At 30.0% G+C, this 25,812-nt stretch overlaps 5 protein-coding genes across 7 annotated transcripts in view; 3 read left to right on the top strand and 2 right to left on the bottom strand.

Annotated features, from left to right (window-relative positions):
* Positions 1 to 3,888: 3,888 nt before the first annotated feature.
* On the bottom strand, positions 3,889 to 6,906 carry Lap1 (leucine rich repeat containing protein 7 lap1). Its single transcript, XM_085194494.1, has one exon. The coding sequence runs from the start codon at positions 6,772 to 6,774 to the stop codon at positions 4,030 to 4,032; it is 2,745 nt and encodes a 914-aa protein (XP_085050620.1). The 5' UTR covers positions 6,775 to 6,906; the 3' UTR covers positions 3,889 to 4,029.
* An 806-nt stretch (positions 6,907 to 7,712) lies between these two features.
* LOC146533899 (uncharacterized) lies at positions 7,713 to 14,248 on the top strand. The gene is made up of 12 exons (XM_085194892.1): positions 7,713 to 8,015; positions 8,106 to 8,269; positions 8,341 to 8,497; positions 8,904 to 9,089; positions 9,901 to 10,058; positions 11,003 to 11,162; positions 11,278 to 11,346; positions 11,719 to 11,862; positions 12,191 to 12,398; positions 12,793 to 12,970; positions 13,477 to 13,580; positions 14,022 to 14,248. Exons 1-12 carry the CDS (start codon positions 7,899 to 7,901, stop codon positions 14,168 to 14,170), a joined length of 1,794 nt encoding a protein of 597 aa, XP_085051018.1. The 5' UTR covers positions 7,713 to 7,898; the 3' UTR covers positions 14,171 to 14,248.
* A 1,116-nt stretch (positions 14,249 to 15,364) lies between these two features.
* RPA2 (Replication protein A2) lies at positions 15,365 to 18,978 on the top strand. Its single transcript, XM_085194897.1, has 6 exons — positions 15,365 to 15,531; positions 15,618 to 15,700; positions 16,142 to 16,363; positions 16,698 to 16,883; positions 17,028 to 17,233; positions 17,579 to 18,978. Exons 1-6 carry the CDS (start codon positions 15,522 to 15,524, stop codon positions 17,661 to 17,663), a joined length of 792 nt encoding a protein of 263 aa, XP_085051023.1. The 5' UTR covers positions 15,365 to 15,521; the 3' UTR covers positions 17,664 to 18,978.
* boca (LDLR chaperone boca) lies at positions 18,480 to 20,404 on the bottom strand. Its single transcript, XM_085194898.1, has 3 exons — positions 20,151 to 20,404; positions 19,833 to 20,087; positions 18,480 to 18,976 (listed from the first exon to the last, which is right to left on the bottom strand). Exons 1-3 carry the CDS (start codon positions 20,279 to 20,281, stop codon positions 18,802 to 18,804), a joined length of 561 nt encoding a protein of 186 aa, XP_085051024.1. The 5' UTR covers positions 20,282 to 20,404; the 3' UTR covers positions 18,480 to 18,801.
* A 436-nt stretch (positions 20,405 to 20,840) lies between these two features.
* The window catches only part of spin (lysolipid transporter protein spinster), a 25,348-nt gene continuing 20,376 nt past the window's right edge, over positions 20,841 to 25,812 (top strand). For 2 of the 3 annotated variants that reach the window (XM_085194894.1, XM_085194896.1), the window contains exon 1: positions 20,841 to 21,292. In XM_085194894.1, the coding sequence (XP_085051020.1) occupies positions 21,088 to 21,292 (205 nt within the window). In that variant the 5' untranslated portion in view covers positions 20,841 to 21,087. The remainder of the gene's footprint in view (positions 21,293 to 25,812) is intronic. The other variant, XM_085194895.1, reaches the window with a different exon arrangement.

Raw genomic sequence — 25,812 nt, 5'->3', positions numbered from 1 at the left:
TGTGGAATTTGTCAGATTATATGTTTTTCGTAATCCTTGAATGATTCTCTTCAAAATAAAAAAAAAATTAGCCGCGCTCGAGAATGTCCAGATAACGTTTTTTTTTTACAACTTTGCAGCCCTCTCCCTCCTTTGCGTCACTCTCGAATTGTCAGATTAGTGGAATATACACGATTTAGCATGTAACTAACTTACCCTATTTTAATCTGACGCGCTCGAGAATGTCCGATGATCAATTTTTTTTTACTAATCTGATCCTTTAACCTAGACGCGCGGCCATACATAGGAAGCTCATATTTGGTGGAAGTATGTAACCGAGTACAAGGAATCCCCAGTATCTTAATCTGATGCGCTCGAATGACTCCACAAAGTCCCCTCTTCGCCGCCCCTACTATTATGTGTTAGAACTGCTTTAAACCTAATTTGCACTATTATCTTAATTAATTATATACTTTTTATATCTGTATTTTCTCTGTTTTCCATATTAAATATCTATATCAATATTATATTTTTTAATAATGTAGATTGAAGGAAGATAATTATTGTAAAACAATGGTAAATAAAAATTAAAGAAAATTTTTAGATACTCCCATATTTACTAATTTTAGAAACAATAGTAACGACATTAGAAATAAACATTTTATTAATCAGTTTAATAGAAAAAAATAGGAAATAGAGGTTCCGCAAATAAAGAAAAAATATTAATAATATATTACAAATTAATAATTATTTTAAACAGAGGTGATAACTAGAGAGATATGGATACTGCGAGGTTCTTATTTAACTACAACGCATTAACGACCCTTATAGGTGTGCATATCTGACATATCAGAATTTGAAATAAACAGCAGAGTGCAGCAAAAATATATCAAAAAGTATATTAAACTTTGTGATGTACGAGTAAATTGAGGAAAATAACATTATCCTCCTGCGTTGCGAAGTCGGGTAAAAATATAAACCACCCAATCTTCTCAATAAATAGACGGGAAAGTTTATTTTACATGAGAAAGTCAAGTACTTTTAGAAAAGTTATATAGAAATTCAACAAATGGGCGGATAGAATGGACGAAATTTATAAAAGGTCATATATTATTATAGACATAGAGAACAATTATAGCAATTAATAAACCTAAACGCGGGAACGTGAAAAAGCTGTAATCGCGAAAAGGCAGTTCATATAAACGAGTTTCCAGCTAAATGATATGTTTCAGGTTTCAGTCTTTAGAAAGTGGGGCGTATATATTGACAAATGACAAATAAATAAGTTATTAACCTTAAATTCATATATAAAGTACACGAAGCAAGAAATACTAAGCAAAAGACAAACAAAAATAAGTAGACAAATTAGATGTACGAGTAGATTAATTTCATTTTTGTGCGCTTATCAAGTAGGTATCTTTTATTTTAATCAAAACTACAGTCAGCAAATGAAAAGATATAGTACAAATCGTATATCTGTGCCAAAAATATTTCGCAGCGTCAATTTCAATAGTGTAAAACTCTTGGTAAAAGATTGGAGTTTTTTAACGGTTTTCGGTTTTCGCAAAACTATATTTATAATGTGATGTTAGTTAATTATGATGCCACTCCTTACTAACACTATCCAATTACTAGTAATGAAACCTTTCTAGGAATTTAACTCTATAAATATTAAAAAAAAAAAACAATTTACTCATGTCGACATTAATTTAACATTTACTCGATTTAAATAGTTATAACATTACGTTAAGACTTACAGCAAATATAGTAGTCAGACTTCCCTGTAATTCTAAAGCCTGCTTTCCACCGCGAAAGAGTGCGAGAGCGGGTGTTGCTTAGGCGGAACGGACTCCTTTTAAATAAAATGGTTTTCCATTTCCACCAACAAAGAGTTTTATATTTTGTAATTAGTTCGATCCTCTCCCAAGAATTGAGAGAGTTCATTTCAACTCTTTCTGCTCGTTCAGTCCTTTCCGCCCGACTATTTATTGGTGGAAATAAAAGTATACAGTTTACTCTTGAGAGTTCAACGCAGTCCTTAATGGGCCCGCTCCGCTCGCGATAGAAATCGGTTATTAACACATCGTCGAAAGAGAAAATATGGTTAATAATTAGTGTATTATATACATAATTTCGTATATTCGTAAATATTTTTTTTATTACATTGATGCTTTAGAAAAAATAGCCGGCAGGTATAGAATTCGTTTCTAACCCTATCACTTTTTTCAATTAAATTTATAACATAATATATAAGCAGAATAGTTTAAAATGTGTTACACAAAAGTTTGCAGTTTATGACATAAAAAAAAATAATAGATAATAGGATTTTCTGCAACCCATTTCTTTTCAGCATTTTAAGTAGGTCAAGCGGAAACATATGGATTAGGTCACGGTGCTAACCCACAGCAGCTAAAACTCATCGCGTAAGATCCTATGCAATAATTCCAAATTTACAAATTTCATCGGTAAAAGTTAAGTAATTGTCCTGTGGAATTTTACGTTGCATTTGTCACTCTTTCGTCGTTTCTCGTGAAAAAAACAATAAATTAATTAAATTATTTTAATATTAATACTAATTTGGATATTTAAAACCTCGACGGTTTTAAATATCCAAATTAGTATTGTGACTTTATCGAGATACTTATCGATAGAATCGAATTATTATTGTGACTTTATTTATGTGACTACAATGAATCAGCTAATAGCTAATAGTGTCGATTATCTAATATATAAATATTACAACAAATTTATACTATATTCATCCTTTAAATAATTACAATTATTGATATACGCAATGAAATATTGCACTCGCGTAAAAAAAATTACAATTCTCGTCATATTTTATAAAATTTACATTAAATATTAAAAACTCATAATAATTAATACAGTATGTTCAATATAATACAAAGTCAAACTACTATAACTAGTTTTAATGGTTTCCTTCATTATTTACTATATTAAAACATAATGATGAAATAAGTACCTCTGGATTCGGACCCTCATTTAACCGTTACACTTTATAAAGAATTAGCACTATTCACTATAAAATTTATATGTACGTTAGCTTAAGTCATTTATTTATTTAGTAAAGTAGAAAATAGTGACTCTCAAATAGGCAAAGTAAGAAAAATAGAATGTATAAAATATTACCAAAAATATACTAACAGACAAAACAATATTTATTTGTAGCATAAAAGATATAGCGAAAGAAAAGAACATATTCTTAAATGTACTCATGCATGTAGCAGGACAGGCAGAGGGAGCTTAGTGTTAAAACACTCCGTTCTCAATTTTCTGCCGAATTCTGGACGCTTTGCGTGTTGAGTGGCGGAACTAAACGCCGCGCTTTGCCTCGACACGAGCATACACTAAAGAATATGTTCATCAGTAAGAAATATTTGCGTAAAAAAACAATTAAAGTATTAAAAATATAGAGAGCTTTTCCGAAAAAAAATAAAGAAAATACATGTTGTATATACTAGATAGATTATTTCTATATACTATAATGATTAAAGTATTGATAGTAGCTATCATACTAAACAAAAATTATAAAAAAATATATTTTCAATTTATGATAAATAATGTTATAGTACAGGGAATTTAAATTTGCCCAGAATGTTTATATTTTTGTAATACAACTATACATTTAATAGATCACACAAGTTAACTCTTAATTAATTATATTAACAAAGTTATTTTAAGTAGAAGATAAAAAATATTTCTGGACATTTACAATACAGATAATTTTCAAATATTTAATAACAACATTATATGAAAACAACATAGTTGTTACAAAATTGTACTCAAGGGTACCCTATGCAATTTGATATTGCATTTGTATTTTTTAACACACCACTTTCAAACATAAACATGATCCATTTTAGCACCTTAAAATTATCTTAAACTTCATTATATCACATTTAAATTGCACATCCAAAACCAGTGGACAACATGACAAGTTACGTAGATTAAACTCAGATTGTATGTGCATAGAAAAGTTCATAAGATAAAAGTTTTCATAAAATTCATGTTTTAAACTATCATGTACCACTATCCTCCAGTACCATTAAAGTATTGAGCATGCTTTGTGTATGGTGCTGCAATGTGATAAGGCGGAGGCTGCCCTCTTACATATACTGGCTCTGACAGGCCACTAGGACTATGTCTATGACTCACTATGCTTGGGGCATTAGATGAAGCTGGTATGGCATCATACAAATCATACATATTCTGACTAGTAAGAGATTGTATATGTGTGAAACTACCATCATCTGATATGAGTGGGGTGTTTGTCATACGATAAGGGTTAGTAGCATTAGTGTGGCCTGTAGGGGAATATAGTTCTGGAGATTGTGAAGGAATATATGTAGGACTAGATGTAGCCATATCATACATATTGCAGTTTGATGATGATGTTTGATGCATTGTTGGCGGATAATGGTTTGTGTCAATGTTAGAAGCAGAGTACATTTTATTATAATTACATAAGTTAGGCATAGTTGTAGAACTGACTATTTGGCTTACTGTGTGAACTCTTGGACTTGGTAAATCCCTCCGTTCATGTGGATGGTAATTAAAAACATCAAATTTTCTTTGTCCATACACTTTTTCAGAACCACAAGAATAAGCTTCATTTCCATATGAATTACTATGATAATTCCCATCAGCAGGGCAAATTACTTCTTTCCTTACATATGGTGGTTCAAATGCGGGTATGTTATCAGACCTGCTGCACCTTGTACTATACGAGTTTTCATGGTATTGAGTGGTTAGCACAGCTTCATCATTAGAGTGCCTCTCTTGTGTAGCTATACTAAGTCTTTGTAATTGTTCACATGACTCATCAGAACAGTTGCGATAACTGTGATCATTTGGCACAATATAACTTTTGTTTTCTATTGGATGAGCTCTATAGTTATTTGTTGCCATGGAAGGACAAGATCGTACTACATCTTGTCTTGGTGAGTACCGCTCATTTTGTTTTATTGTGTATTGCGCTGGTACCAGTCCGCAGCTTTCAATATTATTACTTTTATAAGTATTTGGTTCTGAATTGTTTTCAACATAAAGAGCATGATCAACACTTTTGTAAGTTTTATCTTGTTCATATGAAAGGTCTAAGGGTTTGTCATAAGAATTTTCTGGTAGCAAATTATCATAAGTGGACACTTTCATAGGATCCTGCTGGCCACCATTAGGATGGTCATCACTAGCAGAAGTTTCTATCTTGTTGTCAGATGCAAATCTTTGTTGCAATGTTGGTGTTATTTTTGCAGCTTTTATGTGAAGGGCATTATGCATAGGTGGTGACACATCTTGTGTGCCATCTTTATGAATATTCCTTGCATGTTTGGCCATAGCCCTTAATTCTTTTGGATATGGTGTAGGAGCTCGACGCAGTTGACCCGGTTTCTCTGTTGCCTTCACTACTGGTTTCATATCCACAAAACTAATGTGTCGTGTTGCACTTTGTGCCTCTATATTTTCAGGTTTCAAATTATCCGATTTAACTTCTATAGGAGTCAAAGGCACTTGGGGAAAGAGAAAACAAGTAAGGACTTGTTCATAAGTATTAGGATCTACTTCAGAATGCATAGGCACTAAGGGCTTGCTTTGATTTTCAGAGAGCCAGAGGGCTACTAAATTATCACAATTTAATAAAGATTGAGGAAGACAACTTAATGAATTTCTCACTAAATTTAAAACTCTTAAACATGACAAATGTCCAATTTCTGGTGGTATATTCGTCAGTTTGTTAGAACGAAGAGATAATACAGACAGTTTTATGCAACTACCAAGTTCTGGTGGCACTGCTCTTAGCATATTTTCATCCACATTCAAATACTTTAATTTTCTTAGCAGCCCTATGGAAGATGGCAACACATCAATATAATTACACATCAACATTAGTTCTTCTAAATTTTTTAATTGACCTATACTTTCTGGTATAGAATACAGCCTATTGTTGTCCAGTTTTAATGCTGTCAAATTACTCAATTGACCAATACTATCAGGAAGCTGAGTTAAGCTATTTATTGAAAGAGTTAAGTCTTCAAGTCTTGTACAATATCCAATTTCAGGAGCTAATTCCTCTATCATGTTGTTACTTGCTTCTAAGTGAATTAAGTTTTCTAAAGGTTTTATAACTGCAGGAATACTTGTGAAACTATTACTATCAATCCATAATTCCCTTAATTTCAAAAATCTTCCTATCACCTCTGGGAATTGTTGGAATTCGTTTTGACCAATATCTAATCTTAAAAGTTCAGTTGAACGGGACAGTGACTTTGGCAATATCATAAGATAGTTGTCTCGTAATTCAAGTATACGAAGATTCGCAAGACGACCAAAATTTCCAGGTAGGTATTCAAGGTATGTGTCATTTAAGTATAAATCTTGTAGAGCTATGAGGTTGGTGATAGTTTCAGGTAATTTTTCTAATGGATTAACACTAAGATCTAAGAACATTAAATTCTTTAAAGCTTTCATGTTATCTGGTATGGATGCTAAACTGTTTCTACTGATATTTAAATGTTGTAAATTTACCAATGATGATATCGCTGTAGGAATAGCCTGAAGATCATTATCACTAAGGTCTAAATATTTAAGGCCATGACACATGAAAAGCTGTCTTGGTAATTCTGTAATACGGTTACTCTGGCAAAGTAAAGTTTCAAGTGTTCTTTCGTAGACGAAGACGTCCGTTGGTACATCTGTGAGTGAATGATGTGAATAATCCAATTCCACTATATCTTCCACACCGGGTCGAACACAGCACAAGAAATCGAATGGCATAATGAAACTAACGCTTTTTGAACACGGCAGAAACAGAACAGATATGTGAAACACGTATATCAGGCATTATCAAAATAAAGAGCGTTGGCCATTATAGTCGTAAGTAATTTTAACGTCAACTTTATCTCATGTACTTCTTTGAAATACACTCAATAAGTGTTTTTTATTTATAATAACAAATATATTGTGAAATGAATCACAAAAATTCACAACTGATTCATCTTCCACTCCCGAACACAGAATATATAATACTATTCTAAAAAAATAACAAATTATATAGATTAATAAAAGTAAAAAATAAATAAATGAACAAAAAATAATTTATGTTTTATATATTGAAATCATATTACAATAAAAAAGTAAGATTTTTCCCAAATTTTTAAATATATAGATAGTTAAGGAAATATTTTATGCAACGCTTACTCGCTTGCCGAACATCGGCACAATATTGAAACAAATTAATATACTTTTTGAGCCTAAAACACCTATGAGTATTTATTTATTCTAAATTAATAAGCAAATAATACACTAAGAATAATGTTTTAGCTCATTTACCATCCGTTTTGGTTAATGTTTTTTAAATTGCCTTACATTAAAATAAACCAGTAGGCAGTGTGATACTCTTCTATTAATTTGTTTCTAAATTATTATTATATTGCCCACCAAAACACATTAGTTTGTCATAAACTGCAAACTCCTTTGATCTTAGTTTGAAAATGATACTGGTCCATGTCGGCGATAAGCTCTCATAACTAAGCCAAGCATCCTATTTACACATTGGAATTGGTAGACGCTTAGCAGGCCTTATATTTGTGGACGTTATAATATTTTTTTTCAAATCCATACACCATAAACAAAAATTCAACTTTGACTACTATTTAACAAGATGTTATGTCGTTAATGTGAGTAATGTCAACTGTCAATTGTTAATGTCAATACAATATTTATAATTGTTGTGCTTGTGGATGTGGAGTGCTGGCTTGTTTTGAATTTTATTTTGGCAATGCTATTTTTCTTTTTATTTTTTATTAATAAGTAAATTTTATCGACAGTTGCAAATATAAAGGAATGAAAATATCTCAATATATAATTTTATAATACGTATTATTTGAAATTATATAAAAATGATAGCAAAAACAGTTCACAAAGGAAAATATTTTATTTCTTTTAAAAGAGGTTTTGACGAAAGCAAAAAAAATCTAACTATCACTGTAGATAAATTATTTAATACGGATACTTTGGTTAGTACCGTGGTTTGGTTATTAAAATAAATATTACAACATTTTTTTGTTTTCTGTGTATGTATATATATAAATATATATTTATTTCAGCGATTAACTTTATCCGACGATGACGATCCCACATTTTTATGTAGGATGAATTTAACACGTTGTGATTATGAAGACTTGAAGAAACAACAAGGACTGTTAATTGATTTTGACAATTTTCCATCTCAAGTTGTTAGACTTTTACAACAATGTGCGACAAATAATATGTAAGTTATATACAATTTTAAAGTTTAAATATGTAAAGTTTTTAATTTTTGCTAAGCTAATTGTTTTACAGGTTTCTTATTATACAACAAATTACACCTATTGAATATAACTTTGAAATTGTAGAGCATAATGAGTTCAGAAGATTAATTCATTTATGCCTTAAAACAGCACCTGCTTGTGATAATGAAATAAAACAACATATGGCAGAGACCATAGGGGACTTAAAAGTAAGATTATTGTTGTTATTATAAGGCTAGACTAGAGGTATCTGTGGTGTTACAGCAACTGCGTCTAAAATTAAACACTATTTGATTTCCTCATTCACAAGGTGACAAGACTAAAAGTGGGGGTGTTATGATTTAAATGAAACTCTAGCCAAATTTATACATTTATGGAAATCCAACAGCCATGGTTATGGGTAGACTGAGCCATGATTATCCTTCTAGAGAGTTTTCAATTTAAACATATTGCTATTAATTTACCTTTGCTTACTCTCTTATATGCAGGAGTTAGTGATTAAAACCTATTATAAAAATTGCTTTTATAGAAGTTGAGACTTGTTTTTAAGATTTTTAATAATATGAAAAAGAATAATATTAATTTATTTAAAGTCAATTATTTAAAATTAAATAGCGGACATTAGCAGCCCTTAAAAGCTCAGTTTCAAGTAGTGAAGTTATATGGAGTGATAGACAATTGAAACTGGAAGCAAATATTCAAGAATTGACCCAAGCTCTGTCTAAAATGGAGGAAAATAAACTAAAACAAGAGAAAGAATTTCAAGAAGCTTTGAAATCTGAAAAGGATCATCTAGTGCAGGTATAATCATATATTCTAAACTTCATCAGCCGAGCGGTGGGCGCTTCATTTACGGAGGTGGTGGAGGCGAACCTAAAAGGGGCAATATCACAAAGAGACAATAAAAAAGGTGATAGAGGCACTGATCCAAAAACTTGAAGGCGTTCTGCATAAGCCAGGCCAAAACTAAAATTTCACAGCTATATAAATGTATAAAATAATTATATCAAAGACAATTATGTAATATACTATAATAATATATGCTAAAAAAAAAAAAAAAAAATTGTCGGTAGGGGTCTCATCCAACCCCTCTAGTTTAAGCTCTAGATATAAGTACAGTTCAAATTGTCCCAAAATTAAGTATGCCACATTAAAAAAAAAAAAAAACTTTTTTGAAATAAAAAAAGGCACGGGCAACTATGCGCCCGTGGATGTAGCTTTTAAATAAAAAAAAAAAACTGTTCTGCCCAAATTGCCCAAAGGCATTGAAGTGGCAGAAATGAGTTTTTTTAGCTTCATTCTTTACGTCACATATAGCAGGGGATGCATGAGGAACCTAGTGTTAATATGTGAATTATTACATTCCCCTGAGCACTAATCAAACCCACAACTGCCGCGTTTACACTTACACACTCTTTGACACAACTACTACTAATACTTATTCTACCAGAGTATGAAAATAATTTAATCCCCTATGTGTCCTCACATAAACCTCAAACCTACGCAGCGTAATTGTAAAGTTAATACCTTTATTAGCATTAGGTTCCCTCTAGAGAGCTTTAAGCTAAAAAATAAGTGTATTACTCTAACATTAATTTATTTTATTATTTAGGAAAAGGTGCAGTGGCAAAAAAATGCAGAAAGTCAAACTAATAAGGTTCTAAGTTCTTCTCAAGAAAATTTACAGAGAAAAGATAAACAAATTGATGAATTAAGCTATATAAATAAACAACTACAAGAAAAAGTCAATCACTTAGAAAATCAAATAGGGTAAATGTTGAGTTTGCTTTATTATAACTATTTTAAAAATAAATTATTAGATGGAGTCATATTTAGAGATTTAATTGACTTCCTTTTATTTTTTAAATTGTTTTGTATAAATATTGTGAAAGGGCTTAAAGAATACATCTAACAAGTGTCAAGTATGTAGCATTATAGTATCAGATAGACATACAGATGAATAAAATTTGTTTTGGAATCCTAAGAATTAATTTATTTCAGTTTGTATTTGTAAAATTTTTTTTAATTAGCTTTACAGTGTATACCACACATAGCATGGTAGCCAGAAATAACCCAGATTAAAAACACTGAATTCCTTACTCTCTGCCGTAATTCTCGGAAAGTTGCGTGTTGAGTGGCGAAGTTCGACGCCGCACTTTTCCTTGTTACCAGAGTGAGGAACTAAAAATATTCAATATTTGAGGTCATCGTGGCGCAGCGGCACAAAGGTGTGACTGTAACGCGACGGTTGTGGGTTCGATCCCCACTCGAGGAAGTGAAATATTTATTTCTCGTTTATATTTCCATTTATTCGCTCTGGTGGCGAGGCAAAGCGCGGCGTTCAGTTCTGCCACTCAACATACAATACCTCCAGAATTCCACAGAAAGTGAGGAACGGAGTGTCTTAACACTAGGTTCTCTCTGCCTACCCTGCTGTGTGCGGCATACAGCGTGGAGCTGATTTTTTTTTTATTTCCCCTGAGTATCGAACCCACAATCATCGCGTTTACACTGCTTGTGACACTGCGCCACGATGATATTCATTTTTATAAAATATTGTTAAATATGGGTTTATAATTTAACATCTTGGAACTTCAACTTATATATAAAAATTTTATTTCCAGTATATACTAAGGATAGAAAAATATTTTCTAAAATGTATTTCTATCCTTAATTTTAAAATGTTTGAAAATAGTTTAATTTGTATGATGTAGTGATAAAATGCATCGATTGAATGTGTTAGAAAGCGAAGTGCAGAAAACTCATATTGAAGTGGCCACTTTAAAAGCTAAAAACAGTGCCTTAGAAAGAGAAATTATTGAAAAAGAAAAACAAATTAATAACTTAAATTCCAAATGTACTTATATAGAAAAGGTAATTTAAAATTTTATAAAAAAATTATTAATAAATCTTTATTTAATGTTTATTTTTAATTTCTTGCATTTTAATAAATATATTATTTTAAATTGACGTATAATTTTCTTTACAGTCACTGAAAGATAATAATGATGTTATAAAGGAACTAAATGAAAACATACACACATTAAAAACAGAAAAGGTTTGTATTTACATATAATAAGTCGAATTTTATAAATTCGCCGCGTAATCTAAGCGGGACGTTTGTGGATTCGATTCCCACTCAAAAAAATTAACTAATATTTTCATTTCCTCGCTCTGGTAACAAGGTACAGCGCGGCGTTTAGATCCGAGACTCAACAAACAATGCGTCGAAATTATAATGGGAAAAGGGAAATGGACTGTTATAACACTTGTTCCCTCTGCCTACCCTACTATATGCGGTATACAACGTGAACCTAACAAACGCTAAATAAATCTATTTACATATATCTACATAAATTATAAATATCCATACTATTTACATGTAATAAATATGCATTAATACATACATAATAACTATTAATTTTATTAGAGTAATCTAGAAAGGCGGTTAACCATAAGCGAATCCTTAGCAAACAAGAACAATGAGGCCGCCCATACAACTACTGAGCAACTATTGAAGGCCAATCAGATAATATCTAAACAAAACACTGATATCATTGAAATGAAGGACAAGGTAAAATATATTTATATATATATATATATTTTAAATATTTCGAAAGTAACATTTTATACTGTTGCCGTTGTAACGCAGTGAGATAACATCTGACTGTAAACGCAATGATTGTACGTTCTATTTTTACTTGGGGGACTGAAATATCTTTGAAAAGAGGATTAAGCTCGGCGTTGAGTTCTGCTGTGCACAAATCGAAACTGGGCGGAGAGAGTGGGAATGAAATGTTTTAACACGTGATTCCCTTTGCCTAGCCTGCTAAATGCGGGATTATTAAACTCAAAAACAATATATTTTTTCTAATCTACTTTAATTTTGTTATTTATTTAAGCTTTTATGCAGAACATCAATTGCGTTAGAGCAAGAAAAAGTAATTGAACGTAACACTAAAGAAATATATGATTTAAAACGTGAAAAGGAAACTTTAAAAGAACATTGGGATAAAATAAAACAAGAATTTGATACACTCAAGGAAAAGAATGAACTCAATGAACAAGCACTGAAGGATCGCGATGACACTATTAAAAATAACAACATGGGTATAACTTTATTACATTCAAATTAATTAATGTAAAATACTGTCAAATTTTATATTAAGAATAATTTATAATACATATTTTTTGATCAATAATTTTATTAGTGTTGTTATTATTGATTTTTCAAATTAGTTAAGAGAAGTTTATTTTAGTGTGTGGTATACAGCATGAAGCTAATAAAGAAAAGAATATTGTATATATTATAAAGCCTTAAATATGGCAGCATCTATCAAACCATTCAAATATTAGTTGATATTTTCATTTTATCGTTTTATTAATATTTTGTTAAAATAAATAGTATTCAACATACAGTAACATAGCTATATTTATTTCCATTATATATATTTCAATAAAGATTTATTTATTATATTTTTTAATTAATGTGAATTTACTTTAGTAATACAATGGCTTCACAAAAAGATAGAAGACAACGGAAGAACAGAATACATAAAAACTAATTCTAAAATAAATCTTCAATCTGCAACAAGTTCAACACCATACATTGCTATGAAAAATATAGAAAATAATTCACAGGATTCTGATTGTTCCATGAATTTTTATGCCACATCTAAACTGTAAGTCAACTGTTTGATTTGTATTTATTTATTTAATTTATGTGCTTAAAAATATTACTTTTATATACAATTATACTTATACTAGTGACTGGATCTCGGCTAAGCTCACTTTAACAACACAGTTATGTATCTGCTAATCTAAATTACTTTCGTGTTCTAATAGCAACGTACATTTTAAAAACAATATATTTATTGTCTAATAAGACAGTTATTTTGTAACAATTTTGTAGCAGCAAAAACAAAAACTTCATATTGTTATTTTTTTATTTATAAACCGATTGAAATAAAACTAACAATATTAAAGGAAATTTGCCAAAATACAATAGTAAAAACTGCATTTCAATCGTTTATGCCATTTCTGAGAACAGCGTACATTAACATAGAAATAAAATAAATATATAAATTATTCTTTGTATCATTGTGTATCCATATACGGACAATGATTAATTACAATTTTATTATATGTATAGAACTACAGATATAAATATTGATTAATATATTTTTAGATCTAGTCTAGAAGAAAGTCCACAACCTCAAGTACAAAATAAGAAAGGGTTAGATCCAAAATATTTAAACCCTGCACCAGCGGATAACCTTGTTTCAGAAAAGGGTTTGTATAACTAATTCTGACAGTTTTAACCTGTTCAAATCATAGCAAAAAATAAAAACAAGTATAATTTTTATTATATATTTTTAGTCTTCTTAGTTTCATATTTTAGTGTTACTTGTATACAGTATGGGTAGGCATAAAGGCTTGGCTAGGCTTGTTTAAAAGTACTTCATTGTCTGTTAGTGCAGTGGGGCTAACATTTGACTGCATATACTATGATTCTAAGTTTGATCCCCATTTGCAGAAATATACAATTTGAATGTCCCTACTCTGGTAGACAAATTGCGGCTTTTCATTCTTTCCATTTTTGATGGAAAGCGAAGAATGACTTATAGTTTTTTTAAATATTTTTTTTTGTTGAAACTAATTAAATAATATTACGCCTGGTAACATTGTACTAATCCTACTTATATTATAACTAACATACTTTATTTATTATAGGATCTTCAAGACCTGCTACAAAGAATACTCTCAGTAAAAAAGGAAAAGAAAATAAATGCATAGAATTGCCAAAAGTTAATTATAGAGAAAATAAATCTTCCAGACCAACTACATATCGAGCAACACCTGTATCGGCTTATTTTCCATGATATACAATTACATATTTTATTATAATTGTTTTAGGCATCTTTAGAAATAATAAATATAATATATTATTGTCTGTAAAATGCATTATCAATCTTTGTTCTGTCTCTTAACCTATAACTTATTAATTAACATATGAATGTCAATGAAATCAAGGAACTTATACCCTATAGAGATATACCAATTGTAAACAAACATAATCTCACGAAGGTACAATTAATAGACAAACTACTAGTTACTGTTACAATTACTTCTACTAGTTTACATGAAAACTAGTAATTATTGCCATAGTGCAACATATTGTAAAGATTTAACGTTAGTTAAGTAATATATTATTCCCATTAGATTCTAATTCCACTTTATCAAGTTTTTATTGTCTGTTAAATTGGGGTAACATTTGATATTGAAGAAGATTGCATTTTGTATATAATATCTTAAGGAACCAAGAGCAAAATTTAAATAGACCGCGCAAATGATTAAAATTTCGCACATGTGAACTGAATGAATTTTTATTGAAAGTTAGATGTATGGGTGTAGCTGGAGTAAAAAACTTTTAAAAAGATACAATCGAACAATTTCTTTTTTATCGAACAATGTCTAATCAAGATTTAATGAAAAAAAAACAGACCGACATCATTATATTAAGAGCCAGATTTAGAAAAACCTATTTCGAAATTATTTATAAAAAAAATAAGTAATGAACCTAAATAATAAGTAAGTAAACCTGGACCAAATCACATAGAAATTGAAAAGTTTTAGTAACAGTATTTTTTTGTTTACATTTTGTCTCACGTCAAAATAAATGAACTATAGCGAATAATTTACTAATATACGAGTATACCTATTTTTTTAAATATATGCTATAGAGGCAAAGCGTAGCGTTGAGTTCTGCCACTCAACTCGTTCAACATGCAATATCAATGCTTTGAAAATTTGGCGAAAATATAGAGAATTATACTGTGTAACTAAACACATTTAAACGTATTTTATTTTACCTTTTCCTAACTTTACGTAAATACCAGAATATTCCAGTATTTTGTTATAAAAATGAATAAAATTTACTAACGAAAATCATTCAACATTACAAACTTTAAATGATTATGTGTCTATTCATCCCAGTATAGCGGTAAGTAGTATATAAAAGTAGTTTCAAAAAATATTCACTGACAACACTAATATATATTTTTTGTAGGCAACATTTAGGTAAAGTCCTTTTAATTTAAATTTTCCTGTTTCTAATTTCCGTAGCTTTATCATACAGTAATTAGTATTATATTTTTAGATTTACAACTTTATTATAAGTACTTCTTATTTGTTTTAACTTAATTACAATTCATATTCTTTATTATTGTAAAAATGTGGAATGGTAAGTTGTAACACAACATGAAAATGTTGAAACGATAAACAATGTTTTATGTTCATAAAAATTATGTTACAATTTACATATTTTAGATCAATCAATAGCCGGAGGTGGGTTTTTAAATACATCTAATCAATTTGGAGGTTCGAATACACCGAATACTGCCCAAAAATCGGTACGTAAAATGAAAATAAACAATGCAGGCTAACCAAGGTCAAGTTAAAACATGTCTTCAAACATGAATCACAAAATGGTTTTATTAAATACGTACATAAAATTGGCATGTTCATATCATTCATCATTGGCACTATCAGATCTGTAAAAGTTTATTAGTTTGTTTTAATATCTAATAGTGCAGAATCCAATATGTATTTAATTTAATTGAATTCTAATCTCGCACACAAGATTGATTAGATGACTCATCTGTTGCATTGTGATATCTCAAGTTTATATGCTGATTTAATTATATATTAAAAGTATACTTTGTTGAAATAATCTGCAATATAATAAATATATAATAAAAACCAATGTCAAAATTATAAGTTCTTATCATCATCAGCAATGTTGATTTAAATTAATATTAAATTTATCTAGTTAAATTGAATGGGTTTTAAAGGGTAGACGAGCATCACGAACAGCGCCGATCGTTATAAAACAGGCTTTACACAGTGGAGATGATGGAGTTAAAATCTGGGGTACTGATATACAAATAGTAAGCATTGTTGCAAGGGTCAGGAATATAAGAGTACAAAGTACTAAAATTACATATACTATACAAGATATTACAGGTAGAATGAGAGCCGTTTTGTGGTTAGACCAAGAGGCAATGGATGAAGATGTAAGTATATGTACCTATTACTTTTATAAATTTTCATTAAAATTATTTTATCATTTTTCAAATAGTAATAATATTGCTACTACTTTGATTTGATATTATTTTGTGTTGGATGAAATAAAGGTGATTAACCCACTGTAACTGATTACATTCACATTATTGGTTTAACCCGCTAATCTCAAATTACTCTGATACCAAATCAAATGTCCATTGTCTTGTTTGTATGACAACTTGACTAAGCCAACAGATACTGCAGTCAATGTGGTTAAATATGATCTGAATTTTCCAAGCATTGACATGAAGAAGAAGAATAGCAATTAATCTTATTGACTTTTAGGATAATACCAATGCAAAGATCCAAGTTAATGAGTACATACAGATTTACGGAAATGTAAAAACAAACAAAGGACAAAAAGTTTTGATGGCTTTTAAAATAACACCCATTACAGACATTAATATCATAACTTTCCACTATCTCCAATGTATCAATAACAAATTGAAAATGGAGGCTAATGCCAAAAAGGTAATATGATATTAATGATTATATTTAAGTAATATTATAGAAAGATTTATTATTGAGACTAATAAATTCTAATTAAAAAATATATAAACCATATTTTCCTTGTTTATTAATTTAAATTAACCTTGTTTTTATCTGGTGTTACAGGAAAAAACTGATAACTCATCAAACTTCACAAACACTGTGCCAGCTAACTCTATGGTTGGAATGAATGATAATGCTTCTACAAACGGTTTAAATGAACGTCAAATGATGGTGTATAATCCTATAAGAGCTTCTACTCTTGAACAAGGCATCAGCAAGGAAGACATATATGCTCAGTTGCAAGGCAGAATATCTAAAGTAGAATTTGAGTATGTTCTAGTTTTATTTAAACTTATTTATATATTTTTTTTTCAGCTTCACACCAGATTTCACATATAGGCTGGTAGGCATAAGGAGCTTAGTGTCTTTAAAACTATAGTGTGTTGAGTGGGTGCTACTCAACACCTTGTGCTATCGGAATAAAAAAATATGATGGGAAGTCCATATTAATATTTTGCAAATGGGGATCACACCCCCAATAATCATGTTTATAGTCTGTTTATCAATCATTCATTGTGTCACTCCCAATATGGAATCATTAAATGTTTTGATAATATGTTTATAATTTCAATTATACTACTACCTGTATACTTCTAATAAACTTTTTTTTTCAGAAAAATATTGGAATGGATGTGGAATGAAGGCCACATATATTCAACTATTGATGAAGATCATTTTCGTGCCACTGATGCCATGTGATTTTTGTATTCAATTCTCCTTAATTCATTAAAACAATTATATTTTTGTAACTTCAATATAATAAAAATACTAATATTGTTAGTAATAGTTTTTCTTTTTTTATATCTCTAATAAGTACACTTAGTCTATGCCAGGCAATATTATTAGATATAAAGATATAAGCAGTTGCTACTTTGTCTAATTTACTTGGGGAATATGCATGACCTAACAGAAACAGAATGGCCACTAGGTCAGTTAGAAATTACTATATGTAAGTTCTAAATATACAACTTACATATACTAATTACTTACATCCAAATTTTCAACTGGGCCCTAAATTCATGTGTCCAAGACCTCGGATATATCCTCAGATGAGCACTGGGTATAAAAGTTGGCAAAAGTAGAGCTGAAGATGATGTATACATTAATACCTTTACACATGTTTTAATCACCAAAGACTGCCTGACGTAGGTACAGTGAAAATTATTTTAGGGCTCTTTATTGGGGCCTTAGAAGTATGTGCATTTACACTTTAACTATACACCAGCGTCATGGCGTCACTTATGACAAGTCGCTTCTGAGTCAACACCTAATGGTGTTATATAATTATAAACTACATGAAGTAATTTCCTTTGTTTACCAAGACAAGACGTAAATCACTCTGTATGGCATCTTGCAGTTTTCTTTCAAAATAAAATCCTACACTTCATAATAAAGTTAATGTGTATTTTGAGAACCTAACTCCAGTCCCTATTATTTGTATCAAATTAATATAAACTGGAAAAAAACTGCTGAAGCATTTCAATAATCAAGGGATGATCTGATAGAAAAAAAATATTAATATTATTTTACTTTAATGCATATGGATCACATTATTCATATACATACATATATTATACAAATAATTACATATTCAAAGAGGTCATGTCACTTTAATCTGTCATTGAATTGTAAAATATATTTTACTTTATCTTTGTTTATATTTATAGAATAATTTGTTTACAATACATTTTGTATCAAAATACATACATACATTGCAAATAACATGATTTCTTTTCAAATATTATAAATGCAAAATATGTGTTCTATAAAGACAATAAGTCTTCATTTAGTTATTTTTTCATTTATTAAATGTATTAATTGATATTCAGATCCAGACTTAAAGCTCATCCCTCACTGCTGTGTTTTTGACATCTGGATTTTTTCCATCATATGTTTGACTTTCTAGTTGTATATTTTTAAGTTCATTTTGTTGTAAAAGATATTCTTTTGCAGTCCAAGCTTGGGAACCATCTTTAAACATGAATATAGCTCTATCGTCATCTATTAAGTATCTGAAATAATATGATAGCAATAGTTATAATTAATGTTAGAAAATATTTTCATGTGGTATTTTTTTTTAATGTAAGACAGTAAAAATATGGTGTGTGTTGAATAATTTGGGAAAAAATAATTTAAAGAGATGTCAAAAATTATTGAATAAAGACTTTGAATCAATGATTTATATTTTTTTGTCTATTTTTGTTGGTTTATACATGCACCTCTTTGGAACTATTGAATGGGTTTGAATATATTTTTTGCCATATATCTATTAGGCCACGGTAAGATCTATGTTGTATATTGATTTTAATGACAGGTCCACCTTGTGTAGAGCCCTAATGGTCAGTGTAACTATGTTAGTAACAAAAGGCGCCCATAATAAAATTTGTAAGTATTAAAGATATTTTTAATACACATTTAACTTTACATAAAACATATGATGAAGGATTATCAAACCAGAAGGAGTCTAACTAAACAATAAAAATAATAAAATGAAATAAGAAATGCAGCTTCAGAAAACTTGTAAGATAGATATGGTGAGCTGTTTTCATTGACAAATTAAGATCTTGATAAATTAAATTGTTGAGCAGAGCAAAGAGCAAAATAGCAAAAAGGTCAGCATTATGATCTGCCACTTAACCGTATAATTTCTTAATTTCAGGTACAAAATTGATAATTGAGTGTCTTCATAATGGCATTACGTTACTCTTTGGCTATCTACTGCAAGTTTCAATGATAACATAAGATAAATGGAAGAAGGATGGCAAGGGCCACACAGACACAGTTCACTCAAATAAAATTGTTAACAGCAACTAGTAGGTAATAACTGAAGTTTACATTACAATGCAGCACTGATATTTAAGAACTCACCTTTCAACTTGTATATGGTTGCTCCAAAGACCACTCTGCCAAATTTTAGTTAGCTCTTCCGACCTCGCACGCGAGGGCTTATTTGCTACAGTGACAAACATCATTAATGTTTGACCTTTCTTAGTAGCTTGCAAAACTGATTCTGGGTTTGACATATCCAAGGAATTTAGGTCAACAGAAGGAGGCTTTCGCATGTATTCTGGTTGTTCGTCTTCTGGCAAGGGTTCCTCGTCTTCCTCCCATTGATCGAAAAGACTAAAAGTTTAATTTATTTAATTGTCAATTAAAAAAAACAAAGGAATTACAAATAATACTTACCGTTCCATATCAGCATCGCTAAAATCGCGGATATCTTTTTTAGCCCAAGCCGGTTTCTCCTCGTTATCATATTTTTTGGCACTTTTAGCACTAATACAAAGTAAAATTATGAAGTATGTAAGCTTCGACATTTTTAAAAGCCGTAAATGAACTATTACTTAAAATATATTTAAATTAGTAAACGGAAAATATTTCAACATCTACATAGGCTTGTTGTGCATGGAGATTAGAGATTTGACAATTCACAATTGACAACATTCCGTAATGACATTTATGATTTAACATGATTGTCTTTTACCTTTTTAACACATTCAATATATCTTAGAACTAAGCCTTCACTATAGTTTTCAATGAATATAATATATTTTCAATAAATAGCTTTCCTTATCTTTCAACATCTATTTTAATAAATTGACAAAAGAAATTATGTGCCCAGGATCTTCCAGTACATAATGATTTTGTTTCTCTCTTTATTGGAACGGAATAACATAGTATATTTACTAAAGAAAATCATAAAACATTATAATATTTTAAAAAATCTGTTTTTTTATCTATTCACCCCAATAAACCAGTACTGTACTACAAAGTGTCACACAATTATGAGGTTTTCTATGTATATGTCAACGGTCAAAGTCAAGTTAAAGAATTTTGAAAGCCGCTCACGTCACCGGTTACGAATATATGAAATTATGAACGTCACTTTTAGTTGTCACAGTGGCGGGTATCTTTTTAGTCGTGTATTGTTTTAAGATTTTTGTTTAGATATTTAATATCAAAGAAAATATGTTTTTTTAATTTTTGTATTTTTTATTAATTTTTGACTATATTGACGTGCTGTGTATGTATTTCGGTTTCAATTAAATTTTAATAATCGTTCCGGTTAAGTGCTTTGAACTGCAGTTATATCACTAAGTCAGCATAATTTGGGGTGGGCACCATGGACCAAAGTAGTATAACTCCAAACACGTCGAATCAGCAGTTAGTTACAAATGGGGACAATGATTCTGCGACAACTTTACTCCACGAGAAGGAGAGTAGAAGAAGAGAGACTTTAAGTGATGTAACCTTCATGGAATTCCTGACGGTTTTCATATTGTGTTTCGTTAACCTCATCAACTACATGGACAGGTTCACCCTTGCTGGTAAGTTTAAAAGAAACATTCATTCAATTAAATCAATACAATAAATATAGAATTTTAATATGATTTTAATACTGTAATTTTAATATGATGAATATATTACACTAATTTCACCAAGCTTAGCAATTAAACTAAAACGATGCTTATCCATGTTTTATTAAAATTAAACAATTATAGTACAAACCAAATTTCAATTCTTATATGATAACTCTTATATGAACTTTCTTATTTGATGTATATTATATTATGTACTCATAGGTACTTTCTCATTATATTATGTAGGAGCTATTTTGTTTCAAGCTAGTCACGAATGAAATAAGTGTAGTAGACTAGGTAGAGGGATAGCATCAAGTCCCTCTTTGCTTTACTTTGAGCCCAATTTTATAGAACATTAGATTTAGCATTTTGATATTTAGTAAAAAAAAAAATTGGTGACCATTTTGGAGTTATATGACAGTGTTAGGTTGGAGCTGTACTACAAAATCTATTTGTTGACAATGGTTGGGAGTTTGATTCCCACTTGGGAGAATAAACTATTTCCATTTCCTTACTCTGATAAGAAAAAGTATGACAATAAATCTTGATCTTAATATCCATTAAATGTGAAGCTGAATTTTTTATGTTGTTGATATTCTTGTATCTCATGTTAAATATATGGAAAATTGTATATTCAAGTCCTATATAGATATGTATACATTTAGAAAGAATTAAATATTTTTATTATCATATGAAATTCTCTGTGGGGATTGCTCTGCATCCAGAGGAATTTATCACTTTATGAATAATTTCAAAGTTTAAAGTTTTGTTAAGAAAAGGCAACCAATTTTTAATTTATAAATTAAAGACAACCAATTTTTTATTTATAAATTTTCCAATCAACAATTCTGCACTGCATTGTAGTAATAACATTAGTTAGTAAAATAGAGAGAAATATTGAATTGATAAAAGGAAATAAATAGTGTTTATTTGGTTTTGCATTGCTCAAGAAAAATAGGATTTTTAGGGGTGTTCTAATAATTTGCAGCCTCTAGTTACCCAGCACTAATAGTCTGGGTAACTAGAGGCTGGCATGTTTAACAATTTACCTCTGATTCCAGCAAAAATTTTAAACTTGTGTCGATGATGAAATTATTCATAAAAGTGCTTTTGAGATTAACTGAGATTACACTTTATCATATTATCTCATAATTCAGGATATACTTGAAAAGAGTGGTTACAAAATATGTGTAAGCTTAATAAATATTGTTGATGTAATAAGCTTGCCACAGTTTTAATATCTCTTGGCTTTAGAAAAGTTTGTTTTATTACATAACCAGGTCTATAAAGCTCTGTTTATCAGTATATATAACTTAAATTCCAACAGCTTTGATGTGAGCTTAATTTTTATCTTTATACATAGGACTTGAGGACAATTTGAATGCAAACATAAAAGTGTGCAACTGTAAAACCGTTGTAGGTTTGATTCCCACTTGGAGGGAATTAAAAATTTAATTTTGTTTGAGTTCTGCCATTCAATACGCAATACCATCAGAATTGGGAGGAAAGAGAACAGAAGTGTTAACTACATACTAGACTATTGATCCTCAAAATTTCAGCGTTGCTATAATGACATAGGTTTGGAGGCCCTGGGATCTCAGTCTATTAGCAATCATGAGTGGGGCTTCTAACAAAATAAATGAAATTGTAACAAGCCTAGAAGAATTTTGAGATAGCTTGATAAGAACCTGACCTGACCTGATAGGCTCTGACCTATAGTCAGTATGCTTAGACAGTCTTCAAGAGGGTGTGGGTTTGATGTTTGAGTCCCGCTGCTGTCCCGAGTGCTCAAAATATTTACACTTTAAAACTAATAAAAAAACCTGTAGTACCTGAAGTAAGACTACACTAAAGACTAATTAAATATGAAATGCTTATTTAAATTTCAATGAATATGTTTTTAACATGCACGTAAATTATAAAAAAATAGTTTGGCATTTACAAAACTATTAATACTTTAATGATTTTTTGTTAATCACTCTTTAAAGATGGCTTCGTGGCGCAAGGGCACAAGTGTGTAACTGTAACGTGACGGTTGTGGGTTCAATCCCACTCGGTGGAATAAATTTTTATTTATTAATATTTCTTCGTTCTAATACCAAGGCAAAGGCGCGACGTCGAGTGTCTCCTTTCAACAAGCAATACCTCGAAAATTCGGCGGAAGGTCGGGAACGGAGTGTCTTAACACTGAGTCTCCTCTGCCTATTCTGCTATATACGCGAGTTACAGCGCGAAAAGAAAAAAAGTTTTTTTAAAGAACACGTTATTATTGCGGTTAAACCTCATTTGGCCTAAGTAAATGCAAAAATTACATAATAAAATATGTATGTACAATGTGTATCTGATATTTGAATAAGTAGACTTTCTGTTTTTGATTGTAAAAAAAAATTAACTTTTCTACCTTGATGGTTTAAAAATTTTAAAAAGGCAAAGAAAATAGTTTTATAGTATAGTAAGATTCAAAATTTTTATTTGAATAATTATGTTTGAATATAGGGGACGCGTCTCAGCGTAAAGCAAATATGTAATCTCTACTGATATTTGCATAAGGCAGATGATTTCCCCGAGGCACAATCGACACTCTGTTTGTTTGTAGATTTTGGGGTTTGGGTCCCCAGTTGTGCCACTTCTTGAATTCATTTTCTCTAAATTAAAATCTTTATGCCATATATATATATATATATATATATATATATATATATATATATATATATATATATATATATATATATATATATATACTAGCGGCCCGTTCGCGGTTTCACCCGCGTGAACTATGTTATTATTAATTTCTGTCTCCATGACTACGTCCTAGTGACATCTATGCAAAATTTGAGACTCCTAGCATTTGTAGTAACGAAATTTCATACAAACTTTCGATCCCAAAAACAACCCCTTAGAAGTCGAATATTGCAAATTCCCGTCTTAGCGAGCACCTACGTCCTATAAATAACTCCTATGCAAAATTTGAGATTTCTAGCACATGTAGTTTCTGAGATTTCGTGATGAGTGAGTGACCTTTCGATTTTATATATATAGATATATATATATATATATATGTGAACAATAATGCCAGTATGTATTTGTTTGTATAATTCACAATGTATGCAATTACCGGTTTTACGAAATGCAGGTGTCTGAATATTTTTCACCTGTTGCAAAATGCACGATATAGTGTTACAGTGATAGTGTTTTATCACGCCGCCGAATAAAGAAATGCCAGGTTAAATCTAGAGTAGGTACAAAGGTTTGATATGTTGTTGGCGTGTTTAAAGTGGGAGATATTACACAATATGATATTAAGTTGGCAACTCTTCAAGGAAACAAACATTTTGATACTTTGGCACGTGCTAAGTTATTTCTTTGTACAAAGTATTCGACTTATATAACTGCAATTTGGTTGTTTGTATATAACTGTGAGTCATTTCATGTTAGTACTCTATATAATATTTACCATTCTTATATGCTGAAATGGAGCAAATACTATCACATCATCAATCTTTATATATATTCTGCTTTCTGTTTCTGATCGACAAAAATAAAAAGAGCTTTTCTGCATTAATGGCCCGAAAACTAATAAAAAGGCAAAAACTAAAATAGTTGTATACTATCTTAGTAAGATTCAAAACTTTTATTTGAATAATTATGTTTTGAATATGGAGGAAACGCGCGTCCAGATTTACTAATATTATTAAACTTAAGGGTTTGTTCGGTTGAACACGCACTAATCTCAGAAAGTAATGGAATGCGAATTTAAAAAAATCTTTTTGTATTAGATAGTGAGCATGAGAGCTTACGAGAGCATGATGAAAAAGTCTTAGTTATTTCCATTTGACGAAGCGGGCGAAGCCTCAGGTAAAGTTAGTTCGTTATATGAGTCTATCTATCTTGCTACACCTTTTGTGCTATAATTCTACACATCATAAGTTGCTTTATTTATATTATAGTACCTTACACCTTACGATAACCAGGCCAAAAAAATATTGAATATGTACCATGTATGCTTAGCAAGTCTTCATTAATTTATGATGAAGATTATATTATCAAATGAATGTAATTTTTCAAATAATTGCTTCCAATAATACCTCTAAAAAACTCAATCAATACATGTTTTATTACGTTTTTTGTTTAAATCACTTTCCAAGGGTAAACGGGTCACGAAGTTATATTTTAAAATAGTTTTTATTTAATTCTCACATTTGATTATTTTCAGTCAGTAAATCCACTTAGGAAAAGTAGAGCTATAATTCTTAATCTTGTAGATTTGTAAAGAGACTCTTTAAAGATATACGAATCCTCGTTAGAGTAAAAAAAAATTCTTTTAAAAAGAACCGTTTGTAAAGCTTAAACAAATAGCTAGTGTAAGTAGTTTTTACATTTTCATCAATTACATAAAAGTTACGAGGTAAAAATCTTCTTCTTTCTTAGTCTTTTATATAAAAAAACAGTTCTATTTATTTGGAATAATTAACCTAAAATACTTTGCT

The sequence above is a fragment of the Heliconius melpomene genome, chromosome 12, assembly GCF_056956725.1.
Source record: "Heliconius melpomene rosina isolate 202511_hmr_F chromosome 12, ASM5695672v1, whole genome shotgun sequence".
NCBI lineage: Eukaryota > Metazoa > Arthropoda > Insecta > Lepidoptera > Nymphalidae > Heliconius > Heliconius melpomene.
Note: the sequence above shows the minus strand (reverse complement) of the source record. Positions and strands in the feature narration are given on the sequence as shown.

What these genes read in the sequence shown, in the direction of transcription:
- Lap1 (XM_085194494.1), bottom strand. Translation starts at nt 6,774, where the DNA reads ATGCCATTCGATTTCTTGTGCTGTGTTCGACCCGGTGTGGAAGATATA.
- boca (XM_085194898.1), bottom strand. Translation starts at nt 20,281, where the DNA reads ATGTCGAAGCTTACATACTTCATAATTTTACTTTGTATTAGTGCTAAA. An exon ending in AGCGATGCTGATATGGAACG is followed by an intron (nt 20,088 to 20,150) that starts GTAAGTATTATT and finishes TTAAACTTTTAG; the next exon opens with TCTTTTCGATCAATGGGAGG. An exon ending in AACCATATACAAGTTGAAAG is followed by an intron (nt 18,977 to 19,832) that starts GTGAGTTCTTAA and finishes ATATTATTTCAG; the next exon opens with ATACTTAATAGATGACGATA.
- LOC146533899 (XM_085194892.1), top strand. Translation starts at nt 7,899, where the DNA reads ATGATAGCAAAAACAGTTCACAAAGGAAAATATTTTATTTCTTTTAAA. An exon ending in TATTTAATACGGATACTTTG is followed by an intron (nt 8,016 to 8,105) that starts GTTAGTACCGTG and finishes TATTTATTTCAG; the next exon opens with CGATTAACTTTATCCGACGA. An exon ending in TCATTGAAATGAAGGACAAG is followed by an intron (nt 11,863 to 12,190) that starts GTAAAATATATT and finishes TATTTATTTAAG; the next exon opens with CTTTTATGCAGAACATCAAT.
- RPA2 (XM_085194897.1), top strand. An exon ending in CGAATACTGCCCAAAAATCG is followed by an intron (nt 15,701 to 16,141) that starts GTACGTAAAATG and finishes TGGGTTTTAAAG; the next exon opens with GGTAGACGAGCATCACGAAC. An exon ending in AAGAGGCAATGGATGAAGAT is followed by an intron (nt 16,364 to 16,697) that starts GTAAGTATATGT and finishes ATTGACTTTTAG; the next exon opens with GATAATACCAATGCAAAGAT.